The sequence below is a fragment of the Diplotaxodon limnothrissa genome, linkage group LG13 (genome assembly GCF_057381915.1).
Source record: "Diplotaxodon limnothrissa isolate DT_005_m linkage group LG13, D_limnothrissa_male_GT1.1, whole genome shotgun sequence".
Lineage (NCBI taxonomy): Eukaryota > Metazoa > Chordata > Actinopteri > Cichliformes > Cichlidae > Diplotaxodon > Diplotaxodon limnothrissa.
In genome coordinates this window covers 1,189,613-1,209,939 of record NC_140608.1, presented here as the reverse complement: position 1 = coordinate 1,209,939, position 20,327 = coordinate 1,189,613, and the positions used below count along the sequence as shown (strand labels likewise).

The 20,327-nt window shown below is 39.3% G+C and overlaps 1 protein-coding gene across 4 annotated transcripts in view; it reads left to right on the top strand.

Annotated features, from left to right (window-relative positions):
* The window catches only part of LOC146619643 (attractin-like protein 1), a 335,474-nt gene that overhangs the window by 169,702 nt on the left and 145,445 nt on the right, over positions 1 to 20,327 (top strand). For all 4 annotated transcript variants that reach the window (XM_085368997.1, XM_085368998.1, XM_085368994.1 and 1 more), the window contains 2 exons: positions 2,274 to 2,352; positions 5,474 to 5,631. In XM_085368997.1, coding sequence (XP_085225123.1) covers positions 2,274 to 2,352; positions 5,474 to 5,631 — 237 coding nt within the window. The remainder of the gene's footprint in view (positions 1 to 2,273; positions 2,353 to 5,473; positions 5,632 to 20,327) is intronic.

The window sequence follows — 20,327 nt, the reverse complement described above, 5'->3', positions numbered from 1 at the left end:
GGATTGGGAGAATGTCATGTGGTCAGATGAAACCAAAGTAGAACTTTTTGGTATAAACTCAACTCGTCGTGTTCGGAGGAAGAAGAATACTGAGTTGCATCCCAAGAACACCATACCTACTGTGAAGCATGGGGGTGGAAACATCATGCTATGGGGCTGTTTTTCTGCCAAGGGGACAGGACGACTGATCCGTGTTAAGGACAGAATGAATGGGGCCATGTATCGTGAGATTTTGAGCCAAAACCTCCTTCCATCAGTGAGAACTTTGAAGATGAAACGAGGCTGGGTCTTCTAACATGACAATGATCCAAAACACACCGCCCGGGCAACAAAGGAGTGGCTCCGTAAGAAGCATTTGAAAGTCCTGGAGTGGCCTAGCCAGTCTCCAGACCTCAACCCCATAGAAAATCTGTGGCGGGAGTTGAAAGTCCGTGTTGCTCGGCGACAGCCCCAAAACATCACTGCTCTCGAGAAGATCTGCATGGAGGAATGGGCCAAAATACCAGCTACTGTGTGTGCAAACCTGGTAAAGACCTATAGTAAACGTTTGACCTCTGTTATTGCCAACAAAGGTTATGTTACAAAGTATTGAGTTGTATTTTTGTTATTGACCAAATACTTATTTTCCACCCTGATTTACGAATAAATTCTTTACAAATCCTACCATGTGAATTCATGGATTTTTTTTTTCACATTCTGTCTCTCACAGTTGAAGTGTACCTCTGGTGCACATTACTGACCTCTGTCATCATTTTAGGTGGGGGAACTTGCACAATCGGTGGCTGACTAAATACTTTTTTGCACCACTGTACATACAGTTTAGGTTTTTGTCCTATAGACTGATGGAAATGTGGGAATAAGCTTGCATGCTCTTTAGTGGCTAGCTGTGGATGACTTCTCTGTCCTCCCAAAAAATAAATAAAATAAAAATAATAATAAATAAAGTCTAAAACTGATCCTAATCCTTCATGATTGCTGCCCACCAACACCACGGCTTTTCTGGTTTGCTACTGGAAACCAAATGCCCCATAGAAATTTGGTCATAGTGACCATCAAGTCATATACTGGTACTGAAATCCTGACTTGTAGGCTAAAGTAGGAAATTTGTCATTTTCATTGCCATCTTTTCAAACGGGATGTGATAAGTCAGGAGGAAAGTTAAAGTAAGAAACCAAGTTAGCTCTAAGACATACACCAATCTTCCTCATCCATTTCCATTAAATTGGAGCATAATTTGCAAAATTAGGGTCATGTAGTTTTCAATAAGACTTAAAAATAATGATTGAGACCGTAAGCTCACTATGACTTTACTTAAATAATAGATCAGTGGAGCTGAACACTCTTTTTCATCTAGGTTTCTTTTTGCAACAAGTAGAGTTTCCCTCTGCTGGCAGTTTGAACAAATGCTTAATTAACAAGCTTCTACACTGGCTTCACTTTTTAGACCTGGTAGTTGTCTTTCATATACCGTCTAGCCTGCAAAAAGAAGTGCATGTAATATGACAACTATAAGAAAGTTTCCAGGTTGACATCAGATCAGCGCAAAATTTTAAAAACTTGAGAAATCATGTGCTTGGAGCAGTATAATCCCTGTGCCCTTGCTTACAGGGATTATTTATATATTCCCTGACCTCATGAACTCTGCCCATGTTCCATTTCAGCATCTGACATTGTAACAATACTTTTAAATGGTAGAAAAAAGAAAAAAAAAATTAAACAAAGACAGAGGATGGCATGTTGTGGCAGCGTACTGCTTTGGATCTATAAAAACATATATCCTCCAAATGTAAAGATCTGTTGTCAGACTAAGGAATCTGTCTAAACTCTTGACTTTTATCTGTCCTGTTTTTCCTTCTCTGTGCCTAAAGCTGTGTTGAAATACAACTCAGAGTGGTAACACTGGAGACAAAATCAATGTAACGATGCAAAAAGAGGCCAGCAGATTCAGATTTGCCCTAGGTGACATGAGTTGAGGCCAGGATGAGTCTGCTCAAGTTAACAATGTTTTCCCAAATAGTTCTTCTGTTGACTGAAGGAAAGCGAGTTGAAGTAATGTAAATAGCCTGGGGAAGGTGTCCAACAACAGCGTGAACTGCAAAACCTGTACATAGACCAAAAAAAGATGTGAAAGAAATAAAAAATTTGCTTCAGTTTCTTGCTGATTCCTTCTTAGGTCTGTCTCTAAGGTTCTCCATCTTCAGTCAGTTTGTCCCCAAGCTTTGATTTCATTCTTCAGCTCAGTAACACAACCTTGCTTTTTTTTCTTCTTCCAGGCCAACAAAAACCTGGATATGTCCATCAACGCCTCAAACAACTTTAACCTGAACATCACCTGGTCCTTAAGTTCAACCGGTATGCTGCACACACACTTATTCATACTATTCTTAAAGAGTTCCTTTTGCTTGAGTTGCTTGAATGGCTTGTCCATCCACTTTCTATTAAATAATAAATAAAAAGAAATCTTCAGGTAGCAAAGTTTGCTCCTTCACACACACTGGGTTGTGCCCCATCAAATAGCTTTAATGTGGACATGAAGATATCTCGAGGCATGTTCCCTGTTAGGATGCTGCATATGAGCGTTACATATAACTATATATAACAGTGTTACACAACTTTGTAATACTGGAAAACAAGGCCACCTTTATTTGTACCCATACACAGACTTTATCTGCAGATAGTAAAGGGTTTAAAAAGATGAACATACCACAAGGAAAAAAACATCCGTTTATCTCAGAATAAAAGCTATGATTTGGTTATCCGAGTGATGACTGCTGGAGCAAAACATTTTGGGACTGTGTTTCCATAAAGAAGAAATTCAAACAGTCAAGTTAGCAGTGTCATGTTGCCCTGCATCACACCCAGATTCATCACCAGCTTGTTAAAGCCAGGTCAAGTTGGGAGCTGATTTAACATGGCACATTTGAGTGGCATTTTTCCTTAATCAGAATCAAATGGCACATATAAATAAAATGTATTATTATTACTATTATTGTTGTTGTTATTATTAATAATAATTTGCTGAACTTATTCTTTATTCAGTACTTATTTTCAGTATCTCCTATTAAATGTGTTGTATCAGGAATTAAACTGTACTCAACTTCGAATTGCAGCACATGTTATGTTGATCTGATAAAATGTGGGTGAGGGGTTTGTTAAAGTACAATCTCTGTCTGTAAACAAAAAAGTGCCAAAATTACCCGGTAAATTAAAAAAAAATACAAAAAACCAAGGGGGTGGGGGGTTCAGGGCACGAGGCTTTTTTGGGGCTGCAGAATTTTGTACATGGATGTGAAAAGCCTCCAACTAAGTGGTACTTCTAATACACACACACACACACACACACACACACACACACACACACACACACACACATATATATATATATATATATATATATATATATATATGTGTGTGTATATATATACATACCAGTTTAGTCATGTGTGCAAATTTCAGAGAGTTTTCAAGCAATTTAAGATGTTAAGAGGAAAAAAATGTGATTAATTTTGTAGGACATTTTTAATAAACACAGCAGTTTCATGAAGGCCCTAATAAAAGAATCAAAGTGCCTACAGGGTTAGCATAGAAGCTTTAGTAATGTTACTGATTTTAGCTGATTAGTGCTCGACTCAGGACTCTCTCTGAGCACAGTGTGTGCTTGGCATTAGGACTTCAGCTAACTATTTTTAATTACTTTCATTTCTTTTTTTGAATTAATAAAAATATATATATTAGTCCCGCAGAGCCCTGGGCAGGAGACAAGCTCGTGACTCTCCTGTTAGCTTGTTAGCTTTGTTGCCAGCATAGTTCTGCTCACGTTTACACTGTGCATAGATCTAATCGGCCAACATAATTGGAAACACTTTAAAGACACGTTTAAAGAACTCCCTTCATTTTAGACATCTCTCCATTGAAATCTTTTGTCAGTTCTCGTCTATGTCAATGTTGTGATACAGTGGTCCAGTCTGTCTCCAAAGCTCTTATTTAGCTGTCAGTCTGTAATGTTATCGCACAGTCATTTGTCCAAAAATGGTCAGCTCCACTTCCTGCTTGCCTTGCAGGGATTCCCCCCCCCTGACAAAACACATCAGAAGATATTCAGAATTTTGGCATTAGGGTATTTTAGACGCTTTCCCTCCTGATTCCAATTAAGATAAAAGCACTTTCTCACTCTTGGGATCTTGGGGCCCACAGCTTAGTCATTTTGGGACTCTGCGCTTTGTGTGTGTGTGATTGTCTTCAGACTATTGCAGAGTGTTTAATGGCCCTCGATAAAGCAGGAGGTGGAAATATATTATTCACACCATCTGAAAACTCAGCCATTAACACAGAACTGCTGATGATGCTCCGAAGGATCCTGAAATCAGACCTCTTCAGTGCTGCGAGGAATTTACAGGCTCACTGTGAATTACTGCAAGGTGTCATGATAATGCTTTTGCTGTGAATGTTAATTTGCCTGCTTGAGATGAAAGGCACGCCTTGGCATTTTAAAATTCACGCTGTTTTCGCTCAACCTGTCCAATTACCAGTTTTTGTTTTAAATTTATCTTTACAAGGACATTTGGATTGAAAACAGCCTTGCTGATGGGCAGCTCATTGTGGTGTTCTCATGTGGCTGCTGAGTATGAAGTAGGAAAAAAGGAGAAAGTTTTTACCGCTGTAAAACAGAGTTGTACTCTCCAGGCTGACATGACACTGGTCTTCATATGTCTTCGTTTTCAGAAGTTATAACAAGTGTTTTGTCAAAATCTGTGTAATTTCCGTTGTGATTTGAGTTATTATGAAATGTATCTGATCAACTTCATTCAAAATATCTACAGGAGAGACAGGTGTGCTGGAAAGAACTCCACAAAAACAATTGTATGTTACCGGCAAAGTTTCAGTCATCCAGTCAAAGGATATTTGGCTAATGCAAACTTAACAATTTGTTAAATGGGGCCTTAAAAAAATGGTATTACTTTATGCCAGAAAAACCTTCTTTTTTCTTCTTTTTTTAGGGCTTTTTCATCTATTTTTTAAAAATATAACATTTATAGGAAACTATAAAATTACACTAAATAAACCTTTTTTTCAGTCCTTTGATGGTGTCTTTAATATAAATAGAAAGCCTCTCTTCTTCTTAAAAACAAGTCCTGATCTCCACCTCTTGGTGGCCCTGAAACAAATTCAATGCCACAGACGCAAAGGTCCCATTTAATATCATTGAAATGTGCTGCTAACAGCTTTACGTATGCATGGCCATGTATTTTTACAAATGCAGGTACTAAGGCTTGTTGTCACCCAAGAAGGCTTTTGACTTTGAAGGCAAATTTTGTTCCTTTTACCTCTTCTCATGGACTGTTATAAACTGCTAATACATGTGTTTGCTGAAAACTGGTTATTGAAAACAATTATCACCACAAGCCACGAGCGGTTGTTGTTAAAATAGAAGAAAAATCGTATTCATTTTTTAACCTTTTTCTGTTCCTCTCAGCTGGAACCATCTCAGGTGAGGAGATGCCCATCATAGCGAGGATGAACATTAAAGAGCACCGTGACAGTTTCTCGAGTGAAAAGTTTAACTTCAGACTTCACCACAACATCACCTTCTACGTGTATGTGTCCAACTTCAGCTGGCCAATCAAGATCCAGGTAAGGTTGCATGGATGCAGGGATGTGAAAAGTCAGGAGAGTTGGGAATGCTGTAACTTCATATTCATTTGACTTAGTAACTGACTGTAAGTCATGTAGACATGCCTTCAGATTTTTCTTTTTCTTTTATGATACATTTTCTGAACATTAAAAATCAGCAGTTTAGAAATGTGTTAGTAAAAAGATTAAAACGAATACTGAAACTAAAACACAACAACTCTGATTCTGAGTTAATGAGGTTATTATTGCAATTATTTTAAATTGACAATAATATTTCTGCTGTTTAATCTGCCATTGATATTGGATATGATGAAAATTATTAAGATGGTGTTCATTTTGAGGTCTGACTGTGATGCGTGCTGGGAACTCATCAGCTAGTCCTCCAACTTTAGCCTCAAAAGGCAGACATTGGAGCTAAAACTTCCTGTTTCATCCACCTACCGCTCTGGTGGACCTGCTACATTATCAGGTCTTTGAATCTATACCTTCAGTACAATATTGTGGCAAGCTGAGGAATCTTAACAACAAAGAACTCACCCAAAGGCTGAGCCTGTTATTCTACCCCAAGCAGAAAGGGGGAGTTTTTTATTGAACAGTTCACTGTGTTACACTGTGCTTCAGAGGGTCAATAACCCCACACATGGACTCACTCATGGTGTAATATTTTCTCTTTCTATCAAAACAACAACTATCAGTGAATTTACACCAGAATATTAGCAGGAACGGTCATAAGTTACGTAGCCAAAACAAATGCAAGTACAGTTTAATCGTCTTAACTGGCAACACATGTTCCCAAGGCATGATGGGAGATAGCCGCTCCCAACACGTCACAATGTGCTATATCTCACAGCCACAGTTCTACTGTGTGTTGAGAGCACATTTTTCTTTTATATGTGCATAGTGTGGAGGATATCATAAGGCCTTGAGGGAATCCGATATAAAACACAGTATTTATGAGTGTTTTAAGTTGTAAATTGGTCAGATTTGACCCGAACATGACGGGAAGGTTAATCAGCACCGTCACATGTGTCTGCATTTGATGTGGAAGTCTGTGCTTCTTTTTGTTGCTACTGGGCCTAGAACAGGATTTACATCAGGAACATCTCCTGAGCAGGACTAGTTTGTGGGTGGCATATGAAATAAAATGCACATGAGTAACTCCCACCATTCCCTTTGGCCCCAGTTGCACCTCAGCCATGTGGGTTGGCTCATGTGTTGGCAAGACGACCATTCAGTCCCACCATTTTTGACAACCACATTTCTCATTATGAATTTATAGAAAACATGTTTTTATATTTTCTGCAGAGGACAATAAGCAAGAGGTTGAAAAAAAATGCATTTTTTTTTTCTAGTAAGCATTGAAAACAGATCAGGCAGACCTGAAGATCAAAAAGTTTGTGCAAAATTGTTGTCTGATGACAATTGATGGTTTAGTATTTTAGTAAATGGACTCGCTCTTTTGTTTGCCACCTGGTGAGCGTGCTCAAACATGAAGGGTCAGTAGAACTCAAACTGATTACAACCACAAAACTAAAGCTTCATGTACTATAATCTTGTTTGTTAAATACACATTCCCACTGTTCATATGCAGATATGTGTTTTTTGAGACAAAGTGTGATGTAACAGAAAGGATGCTTGAAGTTGACTTTGTTTGGATCTCAAACAAGAAAAAAAAAGAAAAGGTTCATTGTTCAGTTGTTTTCATTTTTTTAGTCATCTATAAAAGTGTGTTGCACAGAGGAGTCACGTGGGACCGCCGAAGAAGATGGCCGCACACTAGAGGCGCTCCTAAAGCCTGTTGATTAATGTTCTGAATCTGGAAACATACACTCCAGCTGTAGTCGTAAATTGGACGCCCTTTGTGGACTTTGAAGCTTTTCAAGGATTACCGTCTTTGGAAAATGGCAGGTAACAACAAAGCAAACTTTTTTAAGGGAGCTACCACGAGGAAGAAGCAAGCTAGCATTAGCCTCGCTCCGGAACCACCCGAAAGTGCATCTGCATCTGAGGCCGCCTCTCCAGTAGTTGAGGACGGTATAGCGAGCGAGAGCAAAAAAGACATTTTTGAAGAAATTAAGAAGATGAACGCTACTCTTCAGGTCGTGGCAAAAGATGTCACCACTATTAAAGAGGCCACTAAAGAATTGAAAGATTCGGTGGAAGATATAAAAGTGAGGTTAGGGGAGGCGGAACAACGTATATCAGACATGGAAGATGCCAGCGTGCTTACCGAGGCAAAAGTGGACAAATTCCAGAAGAGGATGGACGCGTTGTGGTCGCGAGTGGAGGACCTTGAAAACCGTAGCAGGAGGAATAATGTACGGATCATTGGACTCAAAGAAGGTGTGGAGACACCCGGGAACGTGGACAAATATGTGATGGAGATACTGGCCAAAGCATTTGAGCTTTCTGGAAGTGAATTTGAAATTGAACGTGCCCACCGTTCCCCGGTACCAATGCCGGAACCTAACGAGCCTCCCAGGGTGATACATGTCCGCTTTCTACGTTCATCTGCTAGGGAGAAAGTGCTTCGGGTGGCCAGAGAGAGGCGTGGAGTCGATTGGCAAGGCTCCAAGCTTTCCTTCTTTGAAGATGTTACAAAGGAGCTGGCGGAGAAGAGGAAGGCATTCAACCCGGTGAAGAGGCGTCTTCGGGAGCTACAAGTGAAGCATAGGCTGATGTATCCTGCAACGCTCGTTTTCACGTGGAACGGACAAAAGAAAGCATTCAAAGACGGAAAAGAGGCTGAGAAATTTCTGCAGGAGTCGACTTAGAGGAATGCGGGACATGATGTAACAGATAACAAACAGGTAACAAATAAGGTAACAAACAAACAATGGGCACAATGGGGCTGCGGCGGTGGTGCTGCTGTCGGATGATTAGCGTGTCTCACGGACCACGAGCAGTTTGGGGTCTCAAGCTAAAGTTAGTTTGGCTTGGGTAGGAGGGGAGGGAGGGGGCGCTTAGCAACGTTGTTCAGAGTTGCTATGCAAAGAAGGGTGTTGGTTTTGTTCAGGTTTGTTTGTTGTTGTTTTTTTGTTTGTTTTTTAATGACGGCTAGTTTGATAAGACCAGATGGGTTTTGTAATATTGAGTGCCTATGCATATATTTGTGTTGTGTTGTAAAGCGCACAAGGTGTGCCTTACCCCATTTCTGTTAGAAAGCGATGAACAGGTATACTAAAATAATATCGTGGAACATAAACGGATGTGGGGACCCAATCAAGAGGAGGAAGGTTCTAACATACTTAAAATCTAAAAATACAGATATAGCGTTTATTCAGGAATCCCACATTGCGGGGGAAGAAGAGGCGAAAAAATTTAAACGAGACTGGGTGGGCTCCGTTTTTCATAGTTCATATTCGAGTAAACGAAATGGTGTATTGATCCTTGTTAATAAGAAATTAAGCTTCGTGTTGCTGAAGAAGTATAATGATGACGAAGGACGCATTATATGCTTGGAGGCCTTAATTAATGGGGTTCGAACAGTTTTGTGCAATATTTATGCACCTAATAAGGAAGAGCCAGTTTTTTTTCACAAAATTAACAAGATAATAGGGGATCATGTGGGGCAGGTGATATTGGCTGGGGATTTCAACCAGGTGATGGATGGGATAATTGATAAGAGTAATCCCAGGGGTACGTCTACACCCAGGGACAGAGAGGCTGTTCATTTACTGACAGAGGATCTTTGCTTAACGGACATTTGGAGGTTAGTTAATCCCAGTTCAAGGGAATACACGTTTTACTCCAACTGTCATAAAACATATTCGAGGATAGATTTCGCCTTAATATCAAAGTCTCTGGTCGAGTCAGTCGTAGACTGTGAGATTGGTGCCATTGCTATTAGTGATCATGCCACAGTAGAGTTGCAAATTGACTTGAACACGGATAGAACGAAGAGGGGCCGCTGGAGGCTTAACACGATGTTGTTGCAGAACAAGAGTTTTAGTGAGGAGTTAACAAAGGATCTCAAATTTTTTTTCGAAATCAATATAGGTTCCACAGACAAAGTAGCCACAGTTTGGGAAGCGTCTAAAGCATATATAAGAGGAAAGATGATTGCATACGCATCAAAAGTTAAGAAAAGTGATCTAGAACGGGTAGAAACCTTGGACAAAGAAATACGGGAGTTGGCGAAGGACTTAGCGAGTCAATATTCAAATTATAAATATCAGACTATATGTAAATTAAAATACCAGTTGAATGACATTTATAACAAAAAGGCGGAATATGCCTTATTTAGGCTCAAAACAAAATTTTATGAAGGTGGCGAAAAGAGTGGAAGACTATTGGCAAGACAACTGAAGCAGCAAGATAATTTGAATAATATATCTATGATTAAGAAGGACGGCCAAGTGATAACCTCATCGAAGGAAATAAACTCAGTTTTCCAATTATTTTATCAAGATTTGTATACGTCTGCTGGTGCGCTTGATGAAGGGGAGGTGGAGACATTTTTTTCAGGTCTACAATTACCTACTCTCTCTGGGGAACAGAAAACGAGACTGGATGAGCCTATAACGGAAGAAGAGGTCAGGGCTGCGATCTTATTAATGAAGAATGGGAAATCGCCAGGCTTGGATGGCTTCCCGATTGAGTATTATAAGAAATATATCGATATTTTAGCCCCAGTCCTGCATAAAGTTTACCTTGAGGCATTGGAGATAGGTTCCTTGCCGAGTACGTTTAATGAAGCACTGATCTCCCTTATTCCTAAAAAGGATAGGGATCTGTCGGACCCAGCAAATTACCGGCCTGTAAGCCTTTTGGGCGTTGATTGCAAAATTTTGACAAAGGTTTTGGCCTCCCGCCTGGATCAAATATTACCAGATATCATTAATGGCGACCAGGTTGGCTTTATTAAAAATAGGTCCTCAGGTGATAACATTAGAAGACTTCTTCATCTCATGCACAGAAGCGAATCTAACCTAACCCCGGTTGCGGCCTTCTCGCTAAATGCTGAGAAGGCCTTTGATCGGGTGGAATGGGGCTTCCTTATGACGACCCTCGCAAGGTTCGGGTTTGGGCCTGGGTTTTGTAATTGGGTCAAAACTGTATATGCAAGTCCAAGGGCAGCGGTTTTGACAAATGGATTGGTGTCAGGGTTTTTTCATCTTACTCGCGGGACCCGACAGGGGTGCCCTTTGTCCCCGTTGCTTTTTACAATATTTCTAGAACCGCTGGCCTTGGCTATTCGAGCAAACAGGGGTGTCAGAGGTGTTCATGCAGGGGGTATGGAACACAAGTTGTTTCTATATGCTGATGACATCTTAGCAGTATTGACGGATCCCATGCAGTCTCTACCAGCGCTACTCACGTGTGTTGAGTCATTTTCAGGGTTGTCAGGTTATAAGATAAACTGGGACAAGTCAGAGGGCATGCCATTGTCAGCATCATGTCATTCTGGATGCGTTACTCCATTCAATTTTAAGTACTCACCTTCAGGTATGAAGTATTTAGGAATATTATTAAAACCCGACTTGGAGGATATTATGCTTTCAAATGTGGAACCTCTCCTCCTAAAGATAAAAACAAATCTGGATAAATGGGGTAAATTGAATCTTACATTATGGGGTAAAATTAATGTGATTAAAATGATGGTGGTCCCACAGTTCAATTATGTTTCCATGATGTTACCTGTACGAATTCCTTTGCACATATTTGGTCAAATTGAGAAGTTAATCAAAGATTTTTTGTGGAATAACAAGAAGCCGAGAGTGAATATAAAGAAAATGTGGGCCTCTAAAGACATTGGGGGAATGGCCCTCCCAAATGTGAAGTTGTATAATTTAGCTTTTGAATTGTCAAGACTGGCCAAATACTGGACAGGATCGGGCTCTGAGCTGAGCTGGATGAAGATCGAACAGGAACTAGCGAGCCCCTTCACACCTTTGGATGTTCTCTCGCAGGGCGCGGCAACTAATGGACAAGACTCTCATGATAACCCAGTGCTCAGGTATTCCAAAGCTGTCTGGGTGGAGGTGCACAAGTTGTGTGGAGCATCTCATCTAAGACAACCTTATGCCTCGCTATGGAACAATATTGCTGTAAGGATTGGGCGGAAAACTGTGTTCTGGAAGGAATGGCTCGTCAAAGGCATACGCAGGATAAGTGATCTTTACTCAGGGGGAGTGTTTATGTCATTTGCTGAAATAACCCAAAAATACGGTTTGATAAGAGAAAATAATTTTTGGAAATATTTACAAATAAGGGATTGTGTTACCAAAGGAAAATTTGCTCAAAGCTCGAATATGGTGGTGGAGTTTTTAGAATTGTCCAGTACAGCACATAGGGCAGCGGTTTTCTACAAACTGTTTAACAATCCAAAAAAAGAGATATGTGAAAACTTGAGGGTTATATGGCAGAGGGATCTGGGTTGTGCAATTTCTAAAGAAGACTGGCGCAGAATTTTGTCATTCTCTGATAAATATATAAGAGAGGCCAGGGGTAAATTTACTCAGTATAAATTAATACACAGATGGTACTTCACTCCATCCAAACTTTATAGAATGGGAATTAGTCCCAGTAATGTATGCTGGAAATGTAGATCAGATCCAGGGACATTTATGCATGCTATTTGGGAATGTGGGAAAGTTTATCCCTTTTGGCAAAAAGTATTGGACAAAATAGGAAGGTGGATTGGTTTGATGATACCCCTGTCACCAAGACTGTGCTTATTAGGGGATCGGTCAGTATTACCTGGGGTTTCAAAATATGACTTTGTGGTTATAAAGGTGGGGGTTATCGCAGCGGCTCGAGTTATTCTCAGTGTATGGAAGGAACCGTCTCCTCCAGAATATAATAGGTGGAAAGAAACTATGCTGAAAATGGTGTCGTATGAAAAACTCTTGGCTAGGATTAATGATGATAGGGAGGGTTTTGACAAATCGTGGGGACGTGTTTTTGGCTGAGATGGTTGGAACTTATTTGGTCAGGGCAATTATCTTTAGTCATGTTGTACGCTTGCTGCACTGTTTGTTTGTGTAGGCACTCAGTAAGGGAATGACTTAAAGATTTGAGTTAACTGATTTGGGTTTTGTTTTTTTTTGTTTGTTTGTTTGTTTTTTTGTTTTTTTGATTATATTTTATTTTGGGGTTTTTTCTGTTGTTGTTTGTTGGTTGTTTTGTTTGTTTTAGTGTTGTGAAATGTTAAAAACAAATAAAGACTTCAATTATAAAAAAAAAAAAAAAAAAAAAGTGTGTTGCACAAGTTCTCTGCATTTAATTATATTTTGAACATGGTATTATTGAAAAGAATAACTTCTGTCCACACTTTAAATCAGTTTAGCTTTGGGAATCATAAACTTAATCAATCAATGAATAACACAATGCATCATGCAAAATCTGAAATGATTGAGTCATTCTGTCATGTTTAACTACACAGAGACCAAAGTTCACAAAAGTAAAAACATGTATTGTTTTCTTTTGTCTCTGATAATCTAACATCTACTGGGACTGTGTCTACCTCACATGCTTTGCTTACACACCATATGCTGCAGATATGCAAGCCGAGAGTTTGACAAGCATCAGTTTCCAAAGGCTCAGGAAACAAAGGTTTATTACAATATTACAATATTGCTCTCTGGGGACTTGTGGGTAAGTTAAAAGAAGCTATTAATTACTCATTATAAATCCAAATAAAACAGTTTTTGGATGGACCCATTTAAGTCGCAATCATTTAAAGATTCTTGAAGATTTAAAGTGTTGGGAAATATAATGTCTAAGGACTTCACAGCCATTGTGTTGAAACGTGTGCCTGAGTGAGTCAGTAACAGTGTTCGGAAGAAAATGTTAAAACACAAAGTATGCCTCGTGATGATGATCACCATCATTCCCAGTTTTCAGGAGCTGTCTCCCTGCAAAACATATAGCCCCGACAGGACATTGAGCATAAACTATTCTGAAAAGTGTTTGGCAAATCTGCTATCACATTTAATGATCTGTGAGTTTTCCAGTGTCTCTCCATCAATTATGCAGCACCGGATTAAATCTCCAGGCGGCAGCCGCACACACTGAATATTCACACTCCAGCCTTATGATCCATTAAATTGAAGTAGACTTTTAGTGGTGATATTTTAAAATGACTGTCGTCATGCAGGTTCTGGAGTGTGGGCTGATGAACGGTGTCAAGAAGTGAAAGAACGGAGAAATTAGGGCAGAGTGATGACGGGTAGGATAGCTAACTGATGTTGAACTATCTTACAGTCACAATGTCCAGTGCTGAGGAATTGGAGACATTTTAATTGACAGACTGGGGAAGACGGACAGCAGGTCGAGAAACAGCTGAGGATGGAGGGTTGGATGAGGAGATGCATGCAAAACTACAGTAGCTCTAATTTTTGTTAACTCATTCATTCATATAGTGCTTACTGCAAATGGGGGGCTTTGAGAATCGTAGGGAACCTTGTTATCAGTGCATGATTATCTGCTTATAAGTTGATTAAAAAAAGACCCTCAATGAAGATTTAGCAATAGGAATGAAGTAGTTAAAATCAGTAAATCTACATGTGATACTATTAGAGGAAGCTCAAGGCATTTGTTAATGTTCTTAAACAGACTGTAACTGTAGGATTGAATTGACTGAGCTTCAACAGAGAAAAACTTTTCCTCACCTAATTCACCTAATGAAATATTAATTTTATATTATCAAACCATTTATTTATCACATTATTGAATCTTTTTTTGTTTTCATCAGCCCACTGCTGAATATGATATGAAGCACGCCATATTAACTTCTAATTGTTCTTTCTTTCTGAGGGTTTGATGTATAAAGTACATTTTAAGCGCACATGGATCAGTAACACAACCCCAGTCGGCTTGTGTTATCAGAGTCGTTTGGTGTGTGTAAAAGTCAAAGTTTAGTGCAGAGTGTTCTGTACCTCATTATGGGTCATTTGTCCATCGATCGCTCCCCTCATATGCATTTCCCATTAATGGTACATTATCAAAGCTCCATATATCTGCTGGTGGAAAGGTGATATGATAATTACCAAGAGGAAGCCTATCTCGCCACCATGTCAGCCAGGCTCGTGTGTAACATGAGAAGCATGCGGCGTCCGGTCCTGTGACCTTGGTGGCTTCTGATGATGGAGTAGGGCGAGTTTGAGAAATTGTCCTGAGAATTGATAATGACCTGGCCTGATATATTTGATTTAATAGAGCTGGGTACACGCACACACACACACACGTACATGCGAGTCACATGATAGCAAATGGAGTGACGGCACAAAGGGGCAACACAAGAAAACAACAAATCTAGAGGTACCTGCTTGATTGTCAGGAAATGTAGAATTTGCTAGAGGGAACGATTGCAAGGCCACCCCTCTAACCTTGGGTCGTGAGCTCCCATCAGCTCCCGTCTATTTGTTTTGAATTTAAAAATCCTAATATCTGTGTTAAAAAAACGTTTTTCTCATTCACGGGCACTGGCTTTTATAATGTCAGGGATGCAGTGATCCAGCAATAGTGATAAACTAATAAATTTAGCAGGTGCTACAGAATATTTACAGACATTGCAGGAAGATATAATTCTGTTAAAGTTAACCTGGCTTACTCTGTTTGACCTTTTAGCTGTGTGCACTGCTGGCAGCATGAGTTGACACCAAAAGTGACGTTATCTTTTGTGGCAGTGAAACACAAACAAACACTATGATCCAGTGTCTCACTTCACATGGCTTTGATGTTGGCTCCTCCTCGACTTCATATTGAGCCCCGGGCCAATAAGACTGCGGGCCAGCTGAAGTCATTCAGAAGCTGTTACACAGACTCAGGGCACAACCTTACATGTAACCTTTTCTCATTCAAAAACAACCTATGTAAAAAAATAAAATAAATAAATATTGAAAATATCTGTGGCAAACTATTGTGGCCTTACAGTGTTTCCCTCACAGGATCTTGATATTGGCTGAGAATTGAGAGCTGGATGCGGAACAGATTTTTATTAGATGATATTCCCCCTTAGCTTTAGCTCCTCTGCACTCATCTCATATTTTTATGTATTTTATGTCATATGTAACTCCATCCATCGGTACCTACATACATCCTCTGTCATGTATCTGGGTCCAGTTTGTGGGGGCAACAGTCTAAGCAGAGATGCCCAGTTTTCCCTTCAAGTGGCCAATTGCTCCAGTTCTTCTGCAGGGAAACTGAGAAGGCTCCAAGACAAGCCAAAAGATATAATCCCTCGAAGTGCTCTGGGTCTATCCCGGCCACCTCGCAGTATGACTTGCCTGAAACACCCGAACAGGCATCCAACTCAGATGCCTGTTCGGGAATCTGATTAGGGTACTTTCAGGGTGAGAGAATACAAACATGGAGGAGGAAGATGGCATAATGGGTTTTCATTAAATGTGTGTGTGTCTGCTTTTTCAGATCCAACACTTTGCAAATGCTGAATTTCTCTCTCTTTGATTAAACAAACTTAAGTCAGAGATAATAAAATTATATGTTGCATCTGCAAATACAGATGCAACAAATCCCAAGAAAATACAGACCATCACTCTAATTTGTTCATTTGACACCATTTTTTCCCATAAAGTAGGACTGGCCTGGTTTTGTTTCTAATCAGAAAATCATGTTTTATTGATTGGGCACACAAACATTGTTGGAACATGACCCAGTTTCTCTCCATCTTTTCTTTTCATTTGTTTGTTTTGAAAGAACAACTAATTTAGCCAGAAGTTCTATAACTCAACATCATAACTGTGTCTAATTTGAACATCTCTGTTTGTAATTTAGCAGAAAAAGTTATTTTAACAGCGAAGGCTTTGTAATATTGCTTAAATTAACAGACGTGTGTTTCCATTTTTCAAAAACACTAAATTGGAATCGATGACAGGAAAATTAGCTGTAAAAAGAGCTTGTTCTGTACATCTGCTTCCCTGCTGCATCGCTCCATGCATTGCAGCTTATACGCCAGTTGATTAAAAGCCTTCTGTCAGAGGTGAGCAGCCATTTTGTTGCAGAGGAACTCAGGGCTGTGATAATTTGATTTGCTGCGCAGTGCTCGGTCACTCATCGTCTGTGCCATTATTGAAAAGGATGCCTCTTCTAATCAGATATCCGCCACACACACAAACACCCTCTCTGATCAGTCAGTTGCAAAGTATCCATTATTGGATTAAAACAGAAGCCTAAATGGTTAACTGTCTGACCATCACACACACACACACACACACACACACACACACACACACACACACGACAAAGGAGGATTGAAAGCATATCTATCTGATGCATCTCATTGAAGCAGTATCACATTTCATAGGCTAGAACAGAAGTCGAGAGGCACGGTGCTACACATGTAACCAGAAAGGAAGTCATCATCAGTCATCAACACAAATTAGGTTGGTTACAGAATAGATACATGTGTAGCATGCGTGTGCGGGAAATGGTCACCTGACATTTATAACAGCAACATTTAGTGACCAAAATCAATGTATTTAATCAATCATCTGATCAGTAAAGCTAAGTCAATTTAAATATTTTCTCAAGACATTTGCAGGTTTAACTTTTAATTCAGAGATAATATTTGAAATATTAAATTGTAACTAAATAGTTCAAATATTTGAAACAGAAGTCCTGACTGTTCTGTTATTTGGGGTTTTTACTGCAGTTTGTTGCTGGTGTTTGAGCTGTAGATTAATGCATGAGCGTGCCTTAAGCACCTGTTTAAAGAAGACTGCATCTGTGAGCTCTCCTAACAAGTGCACACATATGGTAGAGCAGGACTCATTTGCATAACATGTAGGTGGAAGCAGCACTTGGCAACTGCTTCACTTTGGTCATTAGGTTCTTATGAATATTCAAATACTGAGGGAGCATGCACTGTAAACACATCGCTTTTCGTTTAACATGCTGATATTAGCATGTGTACATGATTTCTATATGCTTCATAAGCAACTCTCAATTTCATTTTATAATTGAGCACTGTCTCACTGCTTTGGGCTGTTATAAAGCTTTAAACCCTAAAACTAATATAGAGTTGTATGAAATAGTTTTAGCATATTTATTTCTCACTTAGACTATTTTTGTACCAGATGTACAGGAGACATGTATGTGTGGATGTAAGAAATATTTCCCAACATATTGATTGTTTTGATTGTTTTAATGGATTTCCATACTCATTTTACAAATACCTTCAGAATTTCGTTTTTAAATATACTGTACTACACTTAAGCTGGTTTTATAGTTTAAATTACTATTAATATTACTTTAGTAAATAGCACTTAGGTGGGGAGTAGGATTCCTCTTTTAATACTCTTAATACACTAAAATCGAGCATACAGGCCAGTGAATATTTTAAAGTCAAGTGAGCTAATGCAAATAGATAAGATGACTGCACAGCCAGCCACTATCAGCAGATTGGTAAAGCCTCCAGATACTGTACATCTGCAAGCCGCTTTGAAACCCTACTCCACACCTCCTTTTTTATGCTGTATTTGACTCAATCACTGACAAATGTGTTGGTACTGGTGCCTGTTCAGTGCTCCACAGGTTTCTTTCTGCTGCTCTTACTCTGCTTTATGCTTCCCGCATGCATATTTACAAGGGCAGTTAGGGAGATGAAATATGTACTTAACTTTCTGACTGTTGAACAATATTTTTATTTCAGTCTTTAAAAATACCCTTGCTATATTGCTCAAGGTTGATATTTGTTATGATAAACATAGTGGCTAAACTCAAATACGTTGCATATATTAAACATAAAAAGAGACCTTTGATTTGGATCTTAATACACAATCTCTCTGCTTGTCTGTTAACTCCCCTACACAATCACTTGCGCAACCAAACTTGACACACAGGTACATCTTAGGCTTCTGAGGATCGGCTATCTAACAACATTGTGCTGCCTAGCAACCACCTATGAATTGATTAAATGGTATATTTGTAATGTTTATGCATGTATAACAACTTAATAAAAGTGCTGCCATTTTAATTGCATGAGTATCTAATTTATAGCCACAAAACATTATCAGTTATGATAACTGATGATGCCATCACTTTGCCTGGCACCCACCTAATAGACTAAAACGACTTTTCCATAGTAGGGCTTATGAATGTAGTAGCACACATATTTTTTAGACAGAGAATGGTTGGCAAATTATCAAAATTATCAATTAATCATAGATATTTAATTATGCATATTCACTTTTTCTGGATATTAGCAAACAGTCACTCTGTTCAGTGTTATCTTCAATACTGATCCCTTTGTTTTGTTGCTTTTCTCAGTGTGATTAAGTTATCAGTTTGCCAGAAACACAAACAAACCACTGTTGTAGTATTTCCATGAACTAGTTTTTATAATTAAAAGGCCCCAATTGCTGGTTTGAGTGAACAATTTATTCTTCTTTGGCTTTGTAGAAAAAGATTCCCAAAAATGCGCACCACATTGAGGCCTTCCTCATCATTACTGCCTGAAGTCTGTGTCAAACATGAGTTCCAAAGTTTCCACTTACTGTTTTCAGCTGCTATAGGTTTGAGTATCTATCAGGGTCTCTGTGTTATAAAGTAGTTTCCCGGTGATGGACTGTTTCTTTCAGTTAATATGAACCATAGTTCCACTGCCCTGCAGCCTTGATGAAGATTAAGTGAGAAAAGTTCCTCAGCTGCTCTTTTCCATCTTCTTTTCCTTCTGTACTTTCTGTATACTCATTTCCTCCTCCCCCCCCCCCCCCCCCCCTCTTTCGGTGCACCCCTTTCTATTTTTCTCCTTTTCCTTTTACCTTCCTGTATTGATTAGCTAAGCACTTTCTTTTATTCCACGTTTTAACAAGCAGCCCTTGGTTCAGGGTTAGGGAAATCAAAGGCAGCCCACTGCTGTCACAGCTCTTAAGCTTGTCCCCAGAGGGCCACCGGAGTCCCTTCATAATGACTGGATTGTAGCACTGGAGTCCTTGGAGCCCTCTTTATGTCATTCCTGTTCTTCTCATTTTTTACTCCTCCCTCCCAGTCCTTCCTCTCACTCTCACTCTCTTCTCTGGTAATTGCAGTTCTGACTAGCCGGTTGACCCCTGACCTTCAAACAATTACATTCTATCATGTGTTTGTGCTGTGATGTGTGGGTTGTTTCAGTGTTTATTGTCTGAGTTTTGGAGAATTCCCTTCTGTAGTATTTTTTCTGACCCATTCTCCCTGCTGTATTTCCTGTAGCTGCAGTTTCTGTTAGGACCAAGTCTGCTCCAGCAGCACTCACCGTACTGTTTCAAAGCTTTGTTATATCACAATAGAAACATCAGTTCTTCTTATGTTATAGTCATTTAAATCCGTAAGTGAAATATACTGAGGCATCTCTTTTATTCTAAATCATTGTTCGGTGTATATGAATTCGATCTTTTTCCTGAATCCTTCATCTTTTTCTTTTTTAACTTGAGGTATGTCTGAAACTCATTTGAAAATTCTCGTAAAAATTTTCTGTAATTTTTGAAATGTTTGTTTGAGCGAACTCCAACAATAAATGCACAACTATTTTGACAGCGCTATGTGTGCTTGTGCCACACCCCCACAGTGTATTATTGCAGCTTTGTAGAATAGTTTGCTAATGTTAACAACATAGCACTCCACCCTTCTTGTTCAAAACACCAATAACATGGCATTGGCCAAAATGCTGATGTTAAGGCTTTAAAATGAGCCGAAAACTAGTTGGTGATGTCACTGTAGCTATGTCCATTTTGTTGAAGTTAAATTCACTGATT